The sequence below is a fragment of the Chlorocebus sabaeus genome, chromosome 3, assembly GCF_047675955.1.
Source record: "Chlorocebus sabaeus isolate Y175 chromosome 3, mChlSab1.0.hap1, whole genome shotgun sequence".
Taxonomy (NCBI): Eukaryota; Metazoa; Chordata; class Mammalia; order Primates; family Cercopithecidae; genus Chlorocebus; species Chlorocebus sabaeus.
The window spans coordinates 18,273,973-18,298,910 of record NC_132906.1 but is presented as its reverse complement, the minus strand read 5'-3'; the positions used below and the strand labels follow the sequence as shown (position 1 = coordinate 18,298,910).

The window sequence follows — 24,938 nt, the reverse complement described above, 5'->3', positions numbered from 1 at the left end:
AATGAAAAAAATAGCTATCATATATTGAGTTCTAACTTTAGCCCAGGTCTTATGCCAAGCAAATTTCTAAACTATTTTTTAAAATTGTAAAATATATGAACAAAAGTTTATGTAACATATATGAAAAATTTTAAAGAATATTTAACAGTACTAACAACCTAGCATAAGAATAAAATATTATCAGTAACTTCAACACATCCTGTGTTTCCCTCTCCATAATCTTAAATTGTATCAATCATTTCCTATATTTTCCTTACACCTTTACCACATGTATATCTATGTATATTTTTTATACTTTATTAAACATTCTATAAAAGGGTATTATATTATTCTGATTTCTTTCTCAACATTATATAATTGAAAACCATTCATTTTCTCACTGCTGTACTCCATCCTATGGATATATCTAAAGACATTTAAGCTAACATTATTCTGGATAGAATAGGTTGAAGTAATAAATCCCTAAAGGAAGGATTAGAAAACAAAAGTAACCAGGATCAAGCCCTAGAATATGCCAACTTTTAGAAATCATATAGAGGCAAAAGAGCCAGGGAAGAAGGTCAAAAGGGGGTTGGGCTAATGAAATTGGAGGAAAATTAGGAGAAAGTGGTGCCATGGAAGACTGGAAAGGATAGAATTTCAAACAGAAATGTGTAGAATGACACTGAGAGTTCAACAAGTAGAGATACAGAAGAATCTGCTGGATCTGACAACATATAGCACTGATGAAAAGCTTATCAGGTTAGTTTTGGTGTAGTGGTGAGAGACTGAAACTATATTGGGATACTTTAAAGACAGAATGAGAAATGAGGAAGTAGATGACAGCATGTCTAAACTAGGAAAGGAAGCAGAGAAATGGAGGTGTTAGGATCTGGGAAGTAGAGAGTATTAAAAAACATGATGAAGATTATGACATTATGTATGACATTAAGAATAATCCTAGCGAGAGGCCAGTTGTTGCTGAAGCATAATGAAGGGATAACCCAGAGAGAGAAAGTTCTAATAAGAAGATGAGAGACGCAAGCCAGAGCATAAAGGAAGGGAATATCCTGTCATAGAAAGAGAAATAACATCTCAAGTGCCAAACGAGGAAGGAGAGGAGATGGGTGTGATATTTGAGAATAGGAAAATAAGGAAGATTAATAGTTTCTATTCTTGGTGAATTATGAAGGATATTAAATGAGAATGTGGATGAAAAAGTCCTTTAGAAACATGGAAAGTTAAGAGTAGAATTACAAACCAATATTGAATGTCTGTCTTAGTTTATTTAGACTGCTATACCAAAATACCATAAACTAGGTGGCTTATAAAAACAACAGACATTTATTTCTCCCAGTTCTGGAGGCTGCAAAGCCCAAAATCAGGGCACTAAAAGATTTGGTGTCTAGCGATGGCCTGCCTCCTCATTGATGGCTGTCTTCTCACTGTAACATCACGTGGTAGAAGGGACAGGGATCTCCTGAGCTGCCTGAGTAAGGGTACTAATCCCATTCATGAGGGCTTCATCCTGACAACCTAATCACCTCTCAAAGGATCCACCTCCTAATACCATCACCACAGGGGTGAGGATTTCAACATGAATTTGGGGAAACGTAAACATTCAAACTACAGCAGTGCCCATTATGAACACTGTAATCATGAATTCCGAGTAAAGTCAATCAGTCCATTTGTGTCATCTTTTTCCTCAGGTAATATCCACCTGCTCAAGTGAAGGCACAGAGAAAGAAATGGAAAAGTTGAACCACATGAGGGTTTTGGCATCCAAACACCCTTCCTCTCTGAAAGAAGGGCAGACATGCATTTTCTAGGTTATACTTATGCCAAGTGAAAATAATTCAAAATGCAAACTATGAAGTAATAGCAAATTTAGGTGTTATATTAATGGATTATTACTTACAATGTTTTATTTTGCTTTAGTTCTCAAGATCATACATACCACATTTTGCCTATGAGTCTTGCACTGATTACCTCAGTTTTGCCCTATGTTGTACTTCCTTTTCTATTAGTGCATTTTCTAAAAACACATCAATAGGATGTATATCTATAGGATAGCTGCAATAATTGCTGCTCTATACATATTGTAATATTTTATTTGAAAAAAAGCCAGCTAAAAAGCACAATAAATTTTTCCCTATAAAACAAAGGAATTTACTCATGGCAAGGTATCAATCTTCTTTCACTGTAGAAATAAATTATATAAAATTTAAGTTCTTGATTTACACTTTATTTTCTGTCTTTTATATATAACACATACTAATCGAAGGGAAAAAAACTAAAAATACAGATTTATACCCAAATGGATAATGATTATATAATCATTCTTACTCCAAACAGAATTGTATTAGGTATAAACAATTATAAACTTCAGATAAATAGGTCATATTCTATAAATACTAATTTGTTATATACAACATAATCTTCTGCAAATATTAGTTTTATGTTATTACTTTTCAAAATATTTCAAGCTAGTTATTTTTTTCCTTGTGCTTAAGTTTTCGCATTTGAAATTTAGGGACTTACCCCTTTTTATAGATTTACGAGAAATCAAGTTTTTTTGCTGATAAGAATGTCAAATCAGGCACACTGGGATTTATTCCTTTAAAAATACAGTCATTTTGAATCTTCCTAATAGGTAATGGTCTAAAGTCAGAGTCCAGTTACACCATGGCGATAAGACATACCGCCAATTGGCAACCCCTCCTCTGGCAGATTTTTCTCCAGTGTTTGAGTAGATCATTGTTTCTTGGTTTGAACACCAGATAAAATGTGTAGTTGGTTGGATTTAGGACCCATATTGTATGACAAATACCCATCTTTAAACACCAGCCTTAGACACAGCTCAGGCTGTCTACATGCTTAGAGTTCATTGGAAAGGCTGAGTTCCACCTTGCGTTCCATTGAGGGCTCCCACAGAGTGGAATCCACCCTGTTTAAATCACTTTTCTCTCTCCTTTTTTTCTCATTATTGCTGAGTGTATATTTAAAATTGTGTAAAAATGTATGCAGTCAAATATATATAGTATGCTAAAGTAGAACAGAAAGGAGATTCACTGCCATATACACCAGAAGCACAATTCACTGTTATTTTTCTCTCTTCTAACAACTCTTTAAGGGCAGCTATTTTGGGGACAGAGACATAGCTAGCTAGGTTCAGAAAGGCTACTAAGTATACCTACTCATATTAATAAGAAAGCAAATGAATCTTTAGGCAAGGAGACATTTATTAGGTCATATCCTTATACTAATTCTTAAATTTAGACAAATGTTTTATATGCTGTTAATTTAGAACTACTAGTCTTGTAAAAAAAATTCTTCAAACCTTTCATATTACTTTATGCTTCCTGAATACAGTGAAAACTGCAGAGCTGGAGAGATGGCTAGCAAAAAAAAATACAGCATCTTATTTAGAGTAGATACACAGCAATACTAGCTCAGGTCAACATGTTATTTACTTCCATGTTACTGAGACCAAAAAAAAGAAAAAAAAAATTATCGGGACTTACAATCCCATGATACAAAGAAAACCGTAACTATCACATTTTAGAGTAAAAATTCAAAGAATAAAAAATAACCTTCAGTGTTTTAGGGAGGTCATATTTTGCTAACACAATGAAATAAGATAATCAGGAAAGAAGCGTCTGCACTTGCTGTGGCGATCGGTGAAGAATGTTCTCTGGATCTTTGTATTCATTGACTGGATTCATCACAGCTGCATACACTTCACCATAGGCTCTGCAGACTAATTCTGTAGATTGTTTTACGATCTGCTCTCTATTGATAAGCAAACAAAATGTAAACACATCATTTGAAAAAAATATTTTTACTAAGAATTATAAGACAGCCTGACATTTCAATCAATACATTTCACTTTCATTATCATTACACATACACTATTTAAGAATCACTATACGGGTACATGATTAATCCTGATTTGGGGATAAAACATAATTTTATATTCATTATTTAGTAAATCTTTCTCCATTAGTATATAGGTTGCAGAGGGCATGGACTGTGTTTTGTTCCTGATATATAGTGAACTGCTATATATTTGTGCCTGATACACAGGACTGCTAAATAAGAAACAAAAACTGTGACCCAATGTCAATGTATTGATTTTGCAAAAGTGGTAACACATTCAAGAAAGATGCTTACAATTGTTCAAATTTATCAACACTTTTATCTCTCAGAAAACTTAAACTGCTCTTTCACCTATAGCTTTTACACTAACAGCCACATCTCCTAGCTTTCTCTTCATCTCTCTATATCACCCCAAGCTAAAATGTGACGCTTGCAGCAAATCACAGCTTTCTCACAAATACACATTTCTACAAAAGCACACAAAAGAACAGAGTTTTGCCAATGGTTACAAAATTATCCAGCTAGAAAAAACAGTATTGGTTCATTAAACGTGCAACAACTCTCTGCATAGTTCCATGACAGTAACTTCCTGTCATCCCCAGCTACTTGTACTATTCATGTATCACCAAGAGAAGATGATACTAATGGTTCTCATGGTACTAGCCATGAGAACACTGGTACTAATTTTCTGATTTTTACAAAAACTAAAATAAAAATGTTTTTTTTTTTTTTTTTTTTTTTGAGATGGAGTCTCGCTCTGTCACCCAGGCTGGAGTGCAGTGGCGCCATCTCGCCTCACTGCCAGCTCTGCCTCCCGGGTTCACACCATTCTCCTGCCTCAGCCTCCAGAGTAGCTGGGACTACAGGCGCCTGCCACCACGCCCCGCTGATTTTTTTTGTATTTTTAGTAGAGACGGGGTTTCACCGTGTTAGCTAGGATGGTCTTGATCTCCTGACCTCGTGATCCGCCCACCTCAGCCTCCCAAAGTGCTGGGATTACAGGCGTGAGCCACCGCGCCCGGCCATAAAAATGTGTTTTTAAAGCTTTGCTTCCAAACCTCCTTTTCTTGTAGTTTCCTACTTGTGTTAATGGCATAACAATGTCGTTATCACCTCAGTTCAGGTTCTAAAATGACCTCTTGCCTGGAGTACACGCAAACTCCTATCTATTCTTCTCTCTTTCAGTATCTTCCATATTCAATCCATCCTATGCACTGTTGTTAGATTAATCTTTCTGAGGCATACTTTCTATCATATCTTTCTCTTACCTGGAGCTTTCAAAGAGCATCAATGGCCTCTTTTGGTTTCAGAGAAGCCAACATTCCTTCTCTTGCCATTCAAAATCATCTAACACTTTCCCTATCACTACTCTAATTCCAGTGCTACTCCTGACTGTTCTCCCGGCTCTGGTCTTGCTGATCTCAGTTCCTTTGCTCCTACTTCATTTTCCTAGAAAGACTTTTAAATGCTCTTAATGTTCAGCAAAAATGTTCTCTCTTATCCATGAAGTCTTATCTGATCTTTAAAGCTAGAAATAATTACTTCCTTTGTGGAATGTCCATGGTACTTTTTCTGTTCCTTTCATATAGCTTTTACCACTCCTAACTTACAATAAAGCTTCTACATTTTCTTGATGTTCAGATCCCACCAGTTTTGTATCAGGAAGGGGTTAGCTCTGCATCAAATGGATATGACTGACATATAACCCAATTTCCAAAATGTTCTTTAAAAATTATTAAATTACAGAAATACATGCTGTTCATGTCTTACCTGTCCTGCAAAATTTCAAGTAACTTGACACTGTTTATGTTCATATGTCCCTTAAAATCCAGTATATTTTGAATATGATGGATGCTCAATAAATACATGTTCACTGAATACTTGATGGAGAAAAATAACTTTTTTGTTATAGAGTCCTATTCTGGGCTCTTGAGCCACCACTGTTTTCCATAAATGCTGAATCAGTGGCTATTTCAGGGCAAACTGTTTCTTCACATAGTCAAGAGTACGTGACTGTGACTAGCCAGACTAACGTAATAGTTATAGCGTAATAGTAATACTGTGTTAAGTTGTAACACAAGTCAATATCATGAGGCCACCATCAACAGAACACATTCTTTGTTTTTCTAGAAATTATGTTCTTTTTTGGTAATAATGGATAGAATAATATATTTTTAAGATTATCTGTGGAAATATATGCATCTGTGGTCTAGAAAAGAAAATAGTTGGATGGAATAAGAAGTCCACCTATGATCTTGGAACATCTGTACACTGTTCTAATGGGGTCCAAACTCTTGGTGAGTTGAAGTAACTTGACAGTTTCCAAAAATTGCTAAAGCTTCCAAAATGACAGTGAGTAGTAGAAAGATATGCTGTGTAAATTTTCTGAGCAGAGTAGAGTGGTGCTACTGGTTGTACTACCTTTTTGCTGAAAGGAAAGGGATGATGGTAGAAACTGGCTTAGAAAACTACTTAACTAAACGGGGCTTGGAGATTTTTTTTTTTTTTTTTTGAGATAGTTTCACTTTGTCACCCAGGCTGGAGTGCAGTGGCATGATCTTGGCTCATTGCAACCTCTGCCTCCTCGGTTCAAGTGATTCTCCTGCCTCAGCCTCCCAAGTAGCTGGGATTACAGGCATGCACCACCATGCTTGGCTAATTTTTGTATTTTTAGTAGAGACGGGGTTTCACCATGTTGACCAGGCTGGTCTTGAAATCCTGACCTCAGGTGATCCGCCCACTTTGGCCTCCCAAAGTGCTGGGATTACAGGCATGAGCCACCGTGCCCAGCCTGGAGATATTTTTTGATCTATTGATTGGTGATCTTTCCTGTAATTAAATTTGCTTGACAATGAATGTAACAAAATAATGCAAAAATTATTTTTCATGAAAACATACTAGAAACTAGTATTTTAAAACTTTATTACATATAACACACATTTGATACTCACTTTTGCAACAAGTCAGATACTAGATTTTAGAAATAGTGTTCTTCGTTCTTTTCTAAGTGCAATAACATAGATTTCTGAGAAGGGTATAAAGCATTCATTATCCATGCCTCATACTCAAGTCTATACTCAATCTCAATACAGCATATATTTGATCATATATAAGGAGTACACAAAATAAGGCTATTTCTTCTCATAAAAAGTATAAAATGTACAATTATAAATATTGAATATGATTTTTAAAAGTTCAGAGTAACTTGTAAATGTAGTATTGTTGAAACTTCTGAAGTAGTGAAGTTTAAATTTCATTTTCAAGTAACAGTGATAAAAAATTTAAAATGTACTGAAATTTAGTTATAACCTGACACATTTATTTCTAAGCTATATAAATTAGCTCACAAATGTCTGAAACTAACAATACAGCTGAAAATCCATTAAGTCTGCAATAGATAAAAATAAAATAAAGCAGTACTGCATAAACATAGATAATTAAATAAAATCAAGCCAGTTAAAACTAAACAAGAGTTTATAATTTATTTTAAATTTTGATGTTAGATGGTATAGTACATCTTCAATCTGCTCCTCACTTTAAAAAGCCACTGAGATAGGAAAGGGGTTAAAAAAAGAATATGCGTATGGTGGAGAAGATGAAGAAAGCAAAGCTGGTGGATAGAAAGAAATCTTCATGTATTACCTGAAGGAAGGAGGAAGGAAAAAAAGCAAAGAATAAGGAACTGCTCCTCCTGGCCTGCTAACTGCCTGCTAAAGCCAACAGGATAGAAATAAAATGAAAAGGGAGATTCTCTAAAGTGAGTCTGAGTCAAACTCAAACTATAAAGACCAAGAACTCTGGATGACAGTGTGATTCTACATTTCTGAACAAATATGAGTTCATTTATCACTACCAAAGCGACAGGTTCCTTCACTCACTTTTATTAAGTATTTTCTAATCAGTTCTATAGGGTACAGTAGAGATAAAATGGTATAGTGGAGGAAATTACTGTTAGAAGACTTACATTCTAGTTGAAGCTCTGCCACTTATTATTGTTGCCTTGAACAAGTAATTTAACCTCTACTAGTTAAATTACTAGATGAATTAGTTAATCTTTATAAGGTACTTTGAGCTTTTGAGCGATATTATTCCATTGAGAGTTAAGAGTATTTTAATGAGTTATTGTTTAAAAAAAACTACCTACATGAATAAATACATCACATATGCATACACATACATTATTTTAGGGAAGTAAGTTTCCCAAAATATGATTTATAAAAGCATATCAGTTATTTGTATATAAATGAATGTTTCTATAGTGCTAAAACCATTTTATCCTCTTGCCAGTTTACTATACTTTTTATTTACAGTAATAATTACTATGTAAATTCATCCTTTATCTTAAAAAGTATATTAAGTATCTGTCTATCAATCAACTGATCAAATGATTTTTAAAAGTTCAGAGTAACTATCTATATTGTCTGCCAGCCTGCCTGGTCTTAGCCCAAATTATTCATTAAATACTAATATCACATATGAAATATAGAGTCTCAAACAATAATGAATCATTATAGTGACAAATAATCAATGTTCAAAATGGAAAAGTTTCAAGGATTCTATGACTAAATCCAAAATGACCAACAAATCATATCAGTTCAGTCACATGCTCCTGAAAGTTGGGAATGTCCTTATCAACTAAACACCCTATGTACAGGCAGTGAAAGCAGTGAATTTTTGTTGTTATTGTCAGCAGTGCATGCTGAACACTGGTTCTAGCATGGGCATCCACTTGATTTTACTTACTATTTTGATCAATCATAGCCTAGCCCATACTGATGGGGAGTACCTTCAGGACTGTTTCTGTCCTCTTGCTTTTCACAACACCAAAAGGTATGCAAAAAGACCAGCTGAAAGGGGAAAGTAACTTTTTAAAAATTATTATACTTTTAAGTTCTAGGGTACAGGTGCACAAGTGCCAGTTTGTTACATAGGTATACATCTGCCATGTTGGTTTGCTGCACCCATTTACTTGTCATTTACATTAGGTATATCTCCTAATGCTATCCCTCCCCAACCCCCACCCCACGACAGGGCCTGGGGTGTGATGTTTCCTGCCCTGTGTCCAAGTGTTCTCAATGTTCAATTCCCGCCTATGAGCGAGAACATGCAGTGTTTGGTTTTCTGTCCTTGCGATAGTTTGCTCAGAATGATGGTTTTCAGCTGCATCCATATCCCTACAAAGGACATGAATTCATCCTTTTTTATGGCTGCATAGTATTGCATGGTGTATATGTGCCACATTTTCTTAATCTAGTCTATCATTGATGGACATTTGTGTTGGTTCCAAGTTTTTGCTATTGTGAATAGTGCCACAATAAACATACGTGTGCATGTGTCTTTATACTAGCATGATTTATAATCCTTTGGGTATACACCCAGTATGGGATCGGTGGGCCAAATGGTATTTCTAGTTCTAGATCATTCAGGATGCGCCACACTGTCTTCCACAATGGTTGAACTAGTTTACACTCCCACCAACAGTGTAAAGCATTCCTGTTACTCCACATCCTCTCCAGTATCTGTTTCTTCCTGACTTTTTAATGACTGCCATTCTGACGGGTGTGAGATGGTATCTCATTGTGGTTTGGATTTGCATTTCTCTCATGACCAGTATGATGAACATTTTTTCATGTGTCTGTTGACTGCATAAATGTCTTCTTTTGAGAAGTCTCTGTTCATATCCTTTGCCCACTTTTTGATGGGGTTGTTTATTTCTTGTAAATTTGTTTAAGCTCTTTGTAGATTCTGGATATTAGCCCTTTGTCAGATGGGTAGATTGCAAAAATTTTTTTCCCATTCTGTAGGTTGGCTGTTCACTCTGAGGGTAGTTTCTTTTGCTGTGCAGCAGCTCTTTAGTTTAATTAGATCCCATTTTCCTATTTTGGCTTTTGTTGCCATTGTTTTCATCATGAAGTCCTTGTCCATGCCTATGTCCTGAATGATACTGCCTAGGTTTTCTTCTAGGGTTTTTATGGTTTTAGGTCTAACATTTAAGTCTTTAATCTATCTTGAATTAATTCTTGTATAAGGTGTAAGGAAGGGATCCAGTTTCAGCTTTCTACATTTGCCTAGCCAATTTTCCCAGTACCATTTATTAAACAGGGAATCCTTACTCCATTTCTTCTTTTTTTCAGGTCTGTCAAAGATCAGATGGTTGTAGACGTGTGGTGTTATTTCTGAGGCCTCTGTTCTGTTCCATCGGTTTAGATATCTGTTTTGACACCAGTACTGTACTGTTTTGGTTACTGTAGCCTTGTAGTCTAGTTTGAAGTCAGGTAGTGTGATGCTTCTAGCTTTGTTCTTTTGGCTTAGGACTGTCTTGGCAATGCGGGCTCTTTTTTGGTTCCATATAAACTTTAAAGTAGTTTTTTCCAATTCTGTGAAGAAAGTCATTGGTACCTTGATGGGGATGGCATTGAATCTATAAATTACCATGGGCAGTATGGCCATTTTCATGATACTGATTCTTCCTATCCATGAACATGAAATGTTCTCCCACATTTATGTCCTCTTTTATTTCGTTGAGCAGTGGTTTGTAGTTCTCCTTGAAGAGGTCCTTCATATCCCTTGTAAGTTGGATTCCTAGGTTATTTTATTCTCTTTGTAGCAATTGTGAATGGGAGTTTGCTCATGATTTGGCTCTGTTTGTCTGTTATTGGTGTATAGGAATGCTTGTGATTTTGCACACTGATTTTGTATCCTGAGAATTTGCTTTAGTTCCTTGTCAGGTTAAGGAGATTTGGGGCTGAGACGATGGGGTTTTCTAAATATACAATCACATCACCTGCAAACAGGGACAATTTGACTTCCTCTTTTCCTAATTGAATACCCTTTATTTCTTTCTCCTGCCTGATTGCCCTGGCCAGAACTTCCAACACTATGTTGAATAGGAGTGGTGAGAGAGGGCATCCCTGTCTTGTGCCAGTTTTCAAAGGGAATACTTCCAGTTTTTGCCCATTCAGTATGATATTGGTGTGGGTCTGTCATAAATAGCTCTTATTATTTTGAGATATGTTCCATCAAAACCTAGTTTATCGATAGTTTTTAGCATGAAGGGCTGTAGAATTTTGTCGAAGGCCCTTTCTGCATCTATTGAGATAATCATGTGGTTTTTGTCATTGGTTCTGTTTATGTGATGGATTATGTTTATTGATATGCGTATGTTGAACCAGCTTTGCATCCCAGGGATGAAGCCAACTTGATCGTGATGGATAAGCTTTTTGACGTGCTGATAAAATACTGGTTTGCCAGTATTTTACTGAGGACTTTTGCATCGATGTTCATCAGGATATTGGTCTAAAATTCTCTTTTTTTGTTGTGTTTCTGCCAGGCTTTGGTATCACGATGATGCTGGCCTCATAAAATGCGTTAGGGAGGATTCCCTCTCTTTCTATTGATTGGAATAGTTTCAGAAGGTTGGTACCAGCTCCTCTTTTTACCTCTGGTAGAATTTGGCTGTGAATCTGTCTAGTCCTGAACTTTTTTTTGGTTGGTAGGCTACTAATTCTGCCTCAATTTCAGAGCCTGTTATTGGTCTATTCAGAAATTCAACTTCCTCCTGGTTTAGTCTTAGGAGGGTGTATGTGTCCAGGAATTTATCCATTTCTTCTAGGTTTTCTAGATTATTTGCATAGAGGTGTTTGTAGTATTCTCTGATGGTAGTTTGTATTTCTGTGGGTCAGTGATGATGTCCCCTTTATCTTTTTTTTATTGTGTCGATTTGATTCTTCTCTCTTTTCTTATTGGTCTTGCTAGTGGTCTATCAATTTTGTTGATCTTTTCAAAACACCAGCTCCTGGATTCACTGATTTTTTGAAGGGTTTTTTTGTGTCTCTATCTCCTTCAGTTCTGCTCTTAGTTATTTCTTGCCTTCTGCTAGCTTTTGAATTTGTTTGCTCTTGCTTTTCTAGTTCTTTGAATTGTGATGCTAGGGTGTCAATTTTAGATCTTTCCTGCCTTCTTTTGTGGGCATTTAGTGCTATAAATTTCCCTCTATACACTGCTTTAAATGTGTCCCAGAGATTCTGGCACATTATGTCTTTGTTCTCATTGGTTTCAAAGAACATCTTTATTTCTGCCTTCATTTCATTATTTACCCCATAGTCATTCAGGAGCAGGTTGTTCAGTTTCCATGTAGTTGTGCAGTTTTGAGTGAGTTTCTTAATCCTGAGTTCTAATTTGATTGCATTGTGGTCTGAGAGACAGTTTGTTGTGATTTCTGTTCTTTTACATTTGCTGAGGAGTGCTTTACTTCCAACTATGTGATCAGTTTTGGAATAAGTGTGATGTGGTGCTGAGAAGAATATATATTCTGTTGATTTGGGGTGGAGAGTTCTGTAGATGTCCATTAGGTCTGCTTGGTGCAGAGCTGAGTTCAAGTCCTGGATATCCTTGTTGACCTTCTGTCTCGTTGATCTGTCTAATATTGACAGTGGGGTGTTAAAATATCCCATTATTATTGTGTGGGTGTCTAAGTCTCTTTGTAGGTCTCCAAGGACTTGCTTTATGAATCTGGGTGCTGCTGTATTGTGTGCATACATATTTAGGATAGTTAGCTCTTCTTGTTGAATTGATCCCTTTATCATTATGTAATGGCCTTCTTTGTCTCATTTGATCTTTGCTGGTTTAAAGTCTGTTTTATCAGAGAGTAGGACTGCAACCGCTGCTTTTTTTTGCTTTCCATTTGCTTGGTAGATCTTCCTCCATCCCTTTATTTTGAGCCTATGTGTGTCTCTGCATGTGAGATGGGTCTCCTGAATATAGCAAACTGATGGGTCTTGACTCTTTATCCAATTTGCCAGTCCATGTCTTTTAATTGGGGCACTTAGCCCATTTACATTTAAGGTTAATATTGTTATGTGTGAATCTGATCCTGTCATTATGATGTTAGCTGGTTATTTTGCCTGTTAGTTGATGCAGTTTCTGCCTAGCATTGATGGTCTTGACAATGTGGCATGTTTTTGCAGTGGCTGGTACCAGTTGTTCCTTTCCATGTTTAGTGCTTCCTTCAGGAGCTCTTGTAAGGCAGGCCTGGTGGTAGCAAAATCTCTCAGCATTTGCTTGTCTGTAAAGGATTTTATTTCTCCTTCACTTATGAAGCTTAGTTTGGCTGGATATGAAATTCTGGGTTGAAATTTCTTTAAGAATGTTGAATATTGGCCCCCCACTCTCTTTTGGCTTGTAGATTTTCTGCTGAGAGATCTGCTGTTAGTTTGATGGGCTTCCCTTTGTGGGTACCCTGACCTTTCTCTCTGGCTGTCCTTAACATTTTTTCCTTCATTTCAACCTTGGTGAATCTGACAATTATGTCTTAAAGTTGCTCTTCTTGAGGAGTATCTTTGTGGCATTCTCTGTATTTCCTGAATTTGAATGTTGGCCTGCCTTGCTAGGTTGGGGAAGTTCTCCTGGATAATATCTTCAGGATAATATCCTGAAGAGTGTTTTCCAACTTGGTTCCATTCTCCCCATCACTTTCAGGTACAACAATCAAACATAGATTTAGTGTTTTCACCTAATCCCATATTTCTTGGAGGCTTTGTTTGTTTCTTTTTACTCTTTTTTCTCTAAACTTCTCTTCTTGCTTTATTTCATTAATTTGGTCTTCAATCACTGATACTCTTTCTTCCAGTCGATCAAATCAGCTATTGAAGCTTGTGCATGCATCACATAGTTCTCGTGCCATGTTTTTCAGCTCCATCAGGTCATTTAAGGTCTTCTCTACACTGTTTATTCTAGTTAGCCATTCATCTAATCTTTCTTCAAGGTTTTCAGCTTCCTTGCGATGGGTCAAACATCCTCCTTTAGCTCAGAGGAGTTTATCACCGACCTTCTGAAGCCTACTTCTGTCAGCTCGTCAAAGTCATTCTCCATCCAGCTTTGTTCCGTTGCTGGTGAGGAGCTGCAATCCTTTAGAGGAGAAGAGGCTCTCTCGTTTTTAGAATTTTCAGCTTTTCTGCTCTGGTTTCTCCCCATCTTTTGGTTTTATCTACCTTTGGTCTTTGATGTTGGTGACCTACAGATGGGGTTTTGGTGTGGATGTCCTTTTTGTTGATGTTGATGCTATTCCTTTCTGTTTATTAGTTTTCCTTCTAACAGTCAGGTCCCTCAGCTGCAGGTTTGTTGGAGTTTGCTGGAGGTCCACTCCAGACAAGCGGAGGCTGCAGAACAGCAAATATTGCTGCCTGATCCTTCCTCTGGAAGCTTTGTCCCAGAGGGGCACCTGCCTGTATGAGGTGTCAGTCAGCCCCTACTGGGGTGTCTCCCAGTTAGGCTACATAGGAGTCAGGGACCCACTTGAGGAGGCAGTCTGTCCGTTCTCCAAGCTCAACACAGTGCTGGGAGAACCATTGCTCTTTTCAGAGCTGTCAGACAGGGATGTTTAAGTCTGCAGAAGTTTCTGCTGCCTTTTGTTCACCTATGCCCTACCTGCAGAGGTGGATACTACAGAGACAGCCTGCTTTGCTGAGCTCTGGTGGGCTCTGCCCAGTTAGAGCTACCCGGGTCACTTTGTTTACCTACTCAAGGCTCAGCAATGGCAGACAACCTTCCCCCTGCCAGGCTGCTGCCTGGCAGGTCGATCTCAGACTACTGCACTAGCAGTAAGCAAGGCTCCATGGGCTTGGGATCTGCCTAGCCAGGTGAGGAAGATAATCTCCTGGTGTGCTGTTTGCTGAGACCATTGGAAAAGCACATTATTTGGGCGGAACTGTCCCATTTATCCAGCTGCCATCTGTCAGCCTTCCCTTGGCTAGGAAAGGGAAATCCCCCGATCCCTTGAGCTTCCTGGGGGAGGCAATGCCCCACCCTGCTTCTGCTCACCTTCCATGGGCTGCACCCACTGTCCAACCAGTCCCAATGAGAGGAACCAGGTACCTTGGTTGGAAATGCAGAAATCACCTGTTTTCTGCGTTGATCATGTTGGGAGCTGCAGACTGGAGCTGTTTCTATTCAGCCATCTTGGAATGGCATAACTTTTTATTTGAATATAAGCTATGATCATCTAAACAGGTAGACCATTAACTTTCCTGTCTCTTTGCTACCACGAAATCCTAAGAGGTATTAATTTATTAAGTGGTATCCTATGGGCCTTTGGATGGTTTAATGATCTTCTCAGTCCAAGTATAACTTTTAAAAAATTAAAAAGATGATTCTCATACAAATTAATGATGGGTCAAAAATTTAATAACTCATTGATGAGGAAACTACTAAGAAGATAAAGCTGGTTCAAAGCACATTTTGAGAAACTGGTTATTTACAGGTATTTGGAAAGGACAGTTAGAACAAAACAGGTTAGGTACAAATGTGCTACAGAGCAAGAAAAACCATAGCTTTGGGACTATTTCTTCTACCACACAGAATCTATGAATTAACATGTCCACAGAGTTTGGAACCTTTAATCAATAGTAAACAGAGAATCAAACAAAGGCCCATTCCCTAAATAAATAATTATTGATGAGCCTGTTAAAAACAATGCTTCATTATGACCCTGCAATGACATGCTGTTCTCTCAGACCTTATTTGCCTAATTCCAAGTTTTGAAAGGTCTTTCTTAACATCTCTTACACTTAGAAAGTAGCTGCTATACCAGCATATCATATAGCAAATATAATAATCAGGCAGTTAATTTACTGTTAGGAAAAAAACATATTGAGAGATCAGCTTGTTATATAGTTTTAAAGAAGGCAACGTTTTTTCAGCTACTAATGTATCAGAATACTATACATTGGGAAATTCAATTTGTCCAGTTACAAACGTCACAGTGTCATAAAAATCTGGTATTATAAATTTTAAAATCATGATAAAGACTGATCTACAACTAAATGGAGATATTATTCTCATTTTAAAATATGTTCAAGGAAATTTACTGTATTTTAAATAATTATTTAAAACTGAACTGAGATAAGAAATGAACTGCTTACTTCCAAAAATCAGTGAGCTTGTCATTAATCTGTACTTTAGGATTTTGGTTGCCATAACAACATGATACAACTTTCTCATTACCATAAACCCAGCATTTCCAAAAATAGATTATTTCAACATCAGGTTCTGTGATCACTAAAGTTAAGTTTTATTTTAGCACCACAGTTAAGAGTGCAATCAAATGTGCCACAGGAGAAAAAAAGGCGTTAAGCCTAAAAGCCCAAGTAGAAAAGATGATAATATACTTATGAATAACAGATTAGTTAAAATTCTGATTTTTCTTTATCACCATATAAACATAAGAAATGTCACAATGGGTCAAGACAATTTTTCATCCCAGGTTAGCTATCTGTCTACAAGTGAAATTTAAGTATATTTTTCATGAGGCCAAGCTACGTATTTCACATGTCATCTATCATCACATATGCCAGACATCTGTGAGCATCTTTCAAAAATAATAAAATAATCTCAACACAGAAAGAGCTAATAAAATACAGTATAGTCTAGTGTTGAAGAGAATAGGGTCTAGAATCAGAAATACTGGATTTAAATCATGGCTCTACTTCTTACTAATTTTTTGACCTTGATTCAATTACTTAATCTTTCTAAACAATATCCTCTTTTAAATTCATCGAAAGAATTGAACTAAGCAATCTATTATTAAAGGATCACTCTCAGTGTTCAGTTTAGGCTGTAGGGCTTGGGTGGATGGTGGTGGAGAGGGCAAGTGTAAAAATGGAAGAGTTCAGAGGTTAATGTGATAAACCAGGCACAGATGATGCCACCTTGGGCTGGAGTGCTAATTGTGGAGATGTTCAAAAGTATGAGTCCTCTCTCATATACTTTTTCTTAGATAAATATTTAATGAAATAATTCCATGAGAAGTTTGATTAATGTTGGAATTATTTACAGATTAACCTGTTACACTAGTTAATTTTCCAGTCTATGAACAGAGTATGCCTATTTAGTCAGACCTTTTAGAATTTTCAATAAATTTTTATAAGTTTCATTATGTAATTTTTCATATATATTATCAAATTTATTCCTAGGAAACAATCCTGTGACTTTTATAATAAAGTCTTTTACTTTTCACTGTTATAATTAGATATTGCTGTTATACAGAAAAGGTACTAATTTTTGTATGTTAATTTTGAATCTTGTCAAGTAACAACTCTATTTTAGTTCTATTAGTTTATTAATTGTTTGCCTTTTTTGTTTTTGGTACAGACATTTAAAATTAACACGTTTTATTAATTCTTTTCAATATTTATGACTCAATTCATTACAATGGCTAGAAGCTCCAAAGTAAATAGATGTGACAGTAAGTATGCATATCTTGTTTTGAACTTCAATGAAAAGGTTTCTCATGTTTCATCATTAACTATTATGTTTGCTGTAGATTTTCAATATTCCAACGTAGTGTAATGGTACTCTTCTCTTACTGGTTTATGTAGTTAATTCAAGTCAGATTTTTCTTTGTATCCTTTGGCTATGGTGTTTCCTCTCTTGATGCAATGGCATGTTTGATTTTTTTAAATGATTTTTTATATCTTGCAGGCTTTTTATCTAAGACCTACTTAAGCATGATTTTTATCACTATAAAACATTCCCCTTTGACCTTTTAGTGACTTACACCCTGAATTCAATTTCGCCTGTTAATATTGCAACTCCTTCTTTCTTTGTATGCCGCTTTGTTGTAAATGGTCTCTTGTAAAGGGCATATAGGTAAACTGGGTGTTTTTTTTGTTTTTTGTTTTTTTTAAATCTCAACTGACACGCTTGTATGTTAAAATAGGGTAACTTAAGTTATCCACATTCATTGTAAAAACTGATATTGCTTGCAATTTATAAAGAAAAACTTGCTATGACTTTTCTAGTTCTTGCTATGAACTTTCTAGAACTAGAAATATCTAGTTTGAGTTCTTACGTTCATCTACTTAGGATTTATTATTTCCTTTTTTGCTCATTCTTACATTAATTTCATGAATGTTTCATCCGTACCTAAAAACAATGTGTATTTTCTATAGTTTGTGTGTAGTATTTTAAATATTTTTTTTTTTTTTTTTTTTTTTTTGAGACGGAGTCTCGCTCTGTAGCCCAGGCTGGAGTGCAGTGGCACAATCTCAGCTCACTACAACCTCCGCCTCCCGGGTTCAAGCTATTCTCCTGCCTCAGCCTCCCGAGTAGCTGGGATTACAGGCAGGCACCACCATGCCTGGCTAATTTTGTATTTTTAGTGGAGATGGGTTTCTCCATGTTGGTTAGTCTGGTCTTGAACTCCTGACCTCACGTGATCCACCTGCCTTGGCCTCCCAAAGTGCTGAGATTATAGGCATGAGTCACTGTGCCCAGCCGAAATTCAGAACCTTATCAGATAACTTTAACAAAGAGCCTGAAATAATCAAAAAGAATCAAACAGAAAGTCCAAAGCTGAAAAACACAAGTGACATGCTAAAGAATGCATCAGAGTCTCTTAGTTGCAGAATTAATCAAACGGAAGAAAGAACTACTGAGATTAAAGACAAGATATTTGAAAATACACAGTAAGAGGAGACAAAAGAAAAAGGAATAAAAAAAAATGAAGCACACATACAAGATCTAGAAAATAGCCTCAAGGGAGCAAATCCAAGAGTTGCTGGCCTTACATGAGGAGGCAGAGAGAGATTAGAGTAGAAAGTTTATTCGAAGGGATAATAGAGAACTTCCCAAACCTAGAGAAAGATACCAATATTCAAGTACAAGAAGGTTACAGACCACCAAGCAGATGTAATCCAAATAAGGCTATCTCAAGACCTTTAATAATCAAACTCCCAAAGGCCAAAGAAAAAGAAAGGAATGTAAAAGCAGCAAGAGAAAAGAAACAACTTACAAAGGAGCTCCAATACTTCTGGCAGCAGACTTTTCAGCGGAAACCTTACAGGCCAGGAGAGAGTGGCATGACATAAAGTGCTGAAGGAAAAAAAAAAAACTTTTATCCTAGAATACTATATCCAGTGAAAAGATCTTATAAACATGAAGGACAAATAAAGGCTTTCCCAGACCAAAAAAACAAAAAAACAAAAACAAAAAAAAGGACTTCATCAACACCACATCTGTCCTACAAGAAATGCTAAAGAGAGTTCTTCAGTGTGAAAGAAAAGGATATTAATGAGCAATAAGAAATCATCTGAAGGAACTAAACACACTGGTATTACTAGGTACATAGAAAAACACAGAAAAATATTGTAAACTGTAACTGTGGTGTGTAAACTACTCATATCTTGAGTAGAAAGAGTAAAAAGATGAACCTATCAAAAATAACTACAATAACATTTCAAGTGACAGACAGTATAATAAGATATAAGCAGAAACAACAAATATTAGAAAGCAGGGCAATGAAGTGGAAGGGTAAAGAGTTTTTTATTAGTTTTCTCTTTGCTTGTTTATTTAAACAATCCATGTTAAGTTGTTGTCAGTTTAAAATAATGGAGTAGGGCGGGGCGCGGTGGCTCAAGCCTGTAATCCCAGCACTTTGGGAGGCCGAGACGGGTGGATCACCAGGTCAGGAGATCGAGACCATCCTGGCTAACACGGTGAAACCCCGTCTCTACTAAAAAATACAAAAAACTAGCCGGGCGAGGTGGCGGGCACCTGTAGTCCCAGCTACTCCGGAGGCTGAGGCAGGAGAATGGCGGGAACCCGGGAGGCGGAGCTTGCAGTGAGCCAAGATCCGGCCACTGCACTCCAGCCTGGGCGACAGAGCGAGACTCCGTCTCAAAAAAAAAAAAAAAAAAAAAAAAAAAAAAAGAGTATAAGAAGCTTGGAAGCTTCATGGTAACCTCAAGTCAAAAAACATACAACAGATATACAAAACATAAAAAGCAAGACATTAAAATATACCACCAGAGAAAATCAACTTCACTAAAAGAGAGATAGGAAGGAAGGAAAGAAAGAAATGAAAACCACAGAAGAACAAGAAAGCAAATTTTAAAATGGCAGAGTAAGTCCTTAGCAGTAATAACATAATGTAAATGGACTATGGTCTCCAATCAAAAGTCACAGAGTGGTTGAATGGATTAAAAAAAAACAAGACCCAAAGATCTGTTGCCTACAAAAAAAATACTTCATCTATAAAGCAGACATAGACTGAAAAAAAGAAAGAAAAAGATACTCCATGCCAGTGGAAACAAACAACAAAATAGGAGTAGCTATACTTATTTATATCAGAAAAAATAAGATTTGAAGGCAAACATAAAAAGAGACAAACAAGTTCAGTATATAATGATAAAGGAGTAAATTCAGTAAGAGGGTATAACAATTGTAAATATACATGCACCCAACATTGGGGCACCCAGATATACAAAGCATTATTAGAGATAATGAGAGAGATAGGCCCCAAAACAATAATAGCTGGAAGCTTTAACCCTCTACTTTCATCACTGGACAGATTTCCCAGAGAGAAAATTAAAAAAGAAATATTGGACTTAATCTACACTACGGACCAATTGCAAATGCACCTAATCAATATTTGTAGAGTATTTCATCCAATGGCTGCAGAATAAACATTTTCTCTTCAGCATGTAGATCATTCTCAAGCACAGACCATATGTTAGGACACAAAAAAAGTCCATAAAAATTTTTTAAAATGAAATTATATCAAGTATCTTTTTCGACCGCAAAGGAATAAAACTAAAAATCATAACAAGAAGAATTTTGGAAACTATACAAACACATGGAAATTTAACAGTATGTTCCTGAATAACCAGTGGGCCAATAATGAAATTAAGAAGGAAATTAAAAAATTTATTGAAACAACTGAAAGTGGAAACAATATACCAAAACTGAAGGGATACAGTAAAAGCAGTAGTAAAAGGAAAGTTTATAGCTGTAAGTGCCTACATAAAAAAGTAGAAAAGCTTCAAATAAACAACCTAATGATACATTTTAAAGAACTAGAAAAGCAAGAGGAAACCAAACCCAAAATTAGTGGAAGAAAATAAATAAAGATCAGAGCATAAATAAATGAAATTGAAACAAAGAAAAGTACAAAAGAGTGATGAAACAAAAGGTGATTTTTTGAAAAGATAGACAAAATTGACAAACCTTTAGCCTGACTAAGAAAAGAACCAGAAGATCCAAATAAACAAAATCAGAGATGAAAAAGGAGACATTACAGCCAGTACCCCAGAAATTCAAAGATGCATTACAGGCTACTATGAGCAACTATAAACTTAGAAGAAATGAATAAATTCCTAGACACATGGAACCTGCCAAGACTGAACCATGAAGAAATTCAAAACCTGAAGAGACCAATAACAAGTAATGAGATCAAAGCCATAATAAAAAGTCTCCCAGCTAAAAAAAGCCAGGAACTGATGGCTTCACTTCTGAATTTTACCAAACACTTAAGGAAGAACTAGCGCCAATTCTACTCAAAACACAAGTGACCTGCTAAAGAATGCATCAGAGTCTCTTAGTTGCAGAATTAATCAAACAGAAGAAAGAACTACTGAGATTAAAGACAGGCTATTTGAAAATACACAGTAAGAGGAGAAAAAAGAAAAAGGAAAAAAAAATGAAGCACACATACAAGATCTAGAAAATAGCCTCAAACTATTCCAAGAAATAGAGGAGAAGGGAATACTTCCACGTTCATTCTATGAGGCCACCAGTATTACCCTGATATCAAAACCAAAGACAGATTAAGAAAAAAAGAAAAAGCAAAACAAAAATACAGGCCAATATCCCTGATGAACAGTGATGTAAAAATTCTCAAAATAATAGGGAAAAGAATAGAAAAAGAAAATGATCTTAAAGAATTCTTCCTTTTTGGCCAGGCACAGTGGCTCACACCTGTAATCCCAGCACTTTGGGAGGCCGAGGTGGGTGGATCACGAGGTCAGGAATTTGAGATCAGCTTGGCCAACATGGTGAAACCCCGTCTCTACTAAAAATACAAAAATTAGCCAGGCGCGTTGGCAGGCGCCCATATTCCTACCTACTCAGGAGGCTGAGGCAGGAGAGTTGCTTGAACCCAGGACGCAGAGGTTGCAGTTAGCCAAGATCGCACCTCTCTACTCCAGCCTGGGTGACACAGCAAGACTCCGTCTCAAAAAAAAAGAAAAAAAAAAAAGAATTCTTCCTTTTTGTACCCATTTCTTACAGTGCATTAAGCTGGGGATAAATCTTCTCTATTTTCATTTATTTCAAAACATTTATTTCACTTTCAGTTTGAAAGATACTTTTTTTTCGATCGATCACTTAAAGTTGACATTGTTTTTATACTTAGCTTTTTAAAGGTGATGATATTCTACTGTGTTCTGGTCTGTGCTGTTTCTAACGAGAAGTCAGTAGTAATGCCATTGTTCCCTGCAAATGTCTTTAAAAATTTATCTCTTTATCACTGGTTTTCAATAATTTGATTATGGTATGATCTGGTATTTAATTTCTTGGGTCTAAGGGTTCCTATTTGCCATAACATTAAGAAAAAATTCCCCTTTTATTCAAATTTTTCTGCTTCAATTACACTATAATATCTAATTATACACGTTAGACTGCTTAGTATTATCTCACAATTCTCTAAGACTCCATCTACTTTCCAGCCTTTTAATTTTTTTCTATCTGTGCTTCAGTTTCTATTGTCCTCTCTTCAAGTTAACTGATCTTTCTCTCTGGAGTGTTCAACGGGCCTATAAGACAATCCAGTGAATTTTTCATTTTATATACTGCATCTCTGAGTTCTAAAATTCTAATTTTGTAAAATCCCCTATTTGTTCTCTCAGGGTCATGTTTTCCTTTAAATTCTTGAACATATTTTTAACAGCTTTTTAAAAACACCTTATCTGCTAATTCTGTAAACTTTACCATTTGAAAGTATGTTTCTATTGACTGATTTTTTTTTTTTCCAGGTTTGGCTCATATTTTCCTGCTTTCTCACTGCAATAGTATTTTATTGCATGCTTAGCATTATAGATGTTAGCATTATAGACTGCATGCTTAGCATTATAGATGTTGATTGTCTGTAACTGTCATCTTTAAGTATGTTATGTTTTGTTCTGGACGGCAGTTAATTTAATTACAGATCAAGTTGATCATTTAGAGGCTTGATTTTAAGCTTAATTAGTATGAATATAAAGTTGCTCTGATGGTTAATATTAAGGGTTAACTTGACCGGATAAGGGATACCTAGTTAGTTGATAAAGCATAATTTCTGGGTGTGTCTGTGAGGGTGTTTCCCCAAGAGATTGGCATGTAAGTTGGGAGACTGAGTGAAGAACATTCCCCATCAATGGGGTGGGCTCCATTCAGTCAGCTGAAGGCCTGAATGGAACAAAAAGGTAGAGGAACAGCAAACTGCTCTTTTTCTCTCCTGCAGCTAAGGTACTCTTTCTTTTCCTTCCCTTGACATAAGAATTGCAGGTTCTCCAGCCTTTGGAGATTAACTCTGCTTTTAAGGTTTGGACTTTCTGAGGTCTCTAAAGCATTCAGGTCACAGCTGTCCAGTAGTTCTTTTCCTGGTAGTTTTTTTTTTTTTTTTTAATTTTACCCCAGACTTGCTTTATTTTTGTCTATATGGATATTCCTGATAGTACAGGTGAATAAAAGAAGGTAGTTAAAAGAAAAAAAATTCAATTTCTCTCAAAAAAATTGCTCCATTATAGGTACACGCTTTATTTCTAACATATTATTTCTATAATGGAGGAAAAACCTTGAATAAAAGCGTTATCAAATCTTATCCACTTTCCCATATGCTCACTTTAGGAAGCATCTGCATTCTCTTTATTTCTTAAGTTATTATGGAAGTAACTGTGACTCAATAGCAAAGATTTATTGAGAACATTTTATATATGCACAATTGTGGTTTCTATAGTCCAAACTCTATTTTTGTACTGCTATAAGGTGAATATTTGGAGATTTTGTATTGAAAATAGAACAACAAGCTTCAAATTCACTCTAAAGGGAAGACTTCTTTAAAACCATTGTCTTTCTCTAATCCTTTCCTTATTTCCTATACCACCTTGTTTCCTAGCTATTTAAATGTATTCAATACCTTATTCAAAGGCTGAGGTGCTCAATCAAAATCTCTTTGAAAGTCAATCAAACGAAGACAAGACAAGAAAAAGGGAGACATGAGTTACAGGTGTCCCGAGGATATTGCAACTATGAAGATAAACAAAGTTCAGGGGAAGAGAATATGAAAAAAACAAAAACAGATAGTATATGTGCAATTTAAAAATCTGCTTTAGGCCGGGAGTGGTATCAAGCCTGTAACTCCAGCACTTTAGGAGGTCAAGGCGGGCAGATAATTTGAGGTCAGGAGTTTGAGACCAGCCTGGCCAACATGGAGAGGACCCATCTCCACTAAAAATACAAAAATCTGCCAGGTGTGGTGGCGTGCACCTGTAGTCCCAGCTACCTGGGAGGCTAAGGCAGGAGAATCACTTGAACCCGGGCGATGGAGGCTGCAGTGAGTTGAGATTGTGCCACTGCACTCCGACCTGCGTGACAGTGCCAGACTCCGTCTCAAAAAAAAATAAAAAACAAAAATCTCCTTTAATGTTAAATCTTTTTTTTTTTTCCTGAGATGGAGTCTTGCTCTGTCACCCAGGCTGGAGTGCAGAGAACCACTGCGTCCGGCCTGATGTTAAATCTTAAATGTGTAAAATGCCCTATATTTTCAAAGCAATCCTGATTTTGAAAATAAGTAGCTAAATTTATACTATAATTTCTGTTCGTCTAAACAAATATTGAAAATTATGTTGCAGATCACATTTAATTTTCGAATACTTTGCAAATAACATTTAAAAATATTTCTGAATGAAAACAAAGGTAAAAACTAAGAAATTTCAAATTCTTATTTGTAGTATTAATACTTATATAAATAATATGCATATCTCAATTTTAAATGTCATTATAAATAGCAAGAATTCATAATAGGATGTTAGGCATATATCATAAAATAATTTTAAAAACTGAATTAAAAATTCACATTTAAAAAAAAGTACCAAAACTTTTTCATTTGTCTGATAACAAAATAACAAAGTTTACATTGTAACTGTTAGACAATAGGACAATAAAAGTAATGAGAAACTAAAATATTCTCAATAATGGAAGACAAACATTTAATTAATTTCAAAAATGATTTAAGCTTAGGAAATTTGACAAGTTTCTGAGGCAAAGAA

The 24,938-nt window shown here is 36.0% G+C and overlaps 1 protein-coding gene across 3 annotated transcripts in view; it reads right to left on the bottom strand.

Moving 5' to 3' along the window:
• COG6 (component of oligomeric golgi complex 6) overlaps positions 1–24,938 on the bottom strand; it is a 132,132-nt gene that overhangs the window by 28,749 nt on the left and 78,445 nt on the right. The window contains exons 19-20 of one of the 3 annotated variants that reach the window (XM_037986773.2): positions 18,647–18,726; positions 3,204–3,771 (exon numbers count right to left, since the gene is read on the bottom strand). The exons of 1 other annotated variant lie outside the window; for it this stretch is intronic. In XM_037986773.2, the coding sequence (XP_037842701.2) occupies positions 3,770–3,771; positions 18,647–18,726 (82 nt within the window). In that variant the 3' untranslated portion in view covers positions 3,204–3,769. Of the gene's footprint in view, positions 1–2,861; positions 3,772–18,646; positions 18,727–24,938 lie in introns of those variants that run through there. One more of the 3 variants, XM_007960204.3, reaches the window with a different exon arrangement.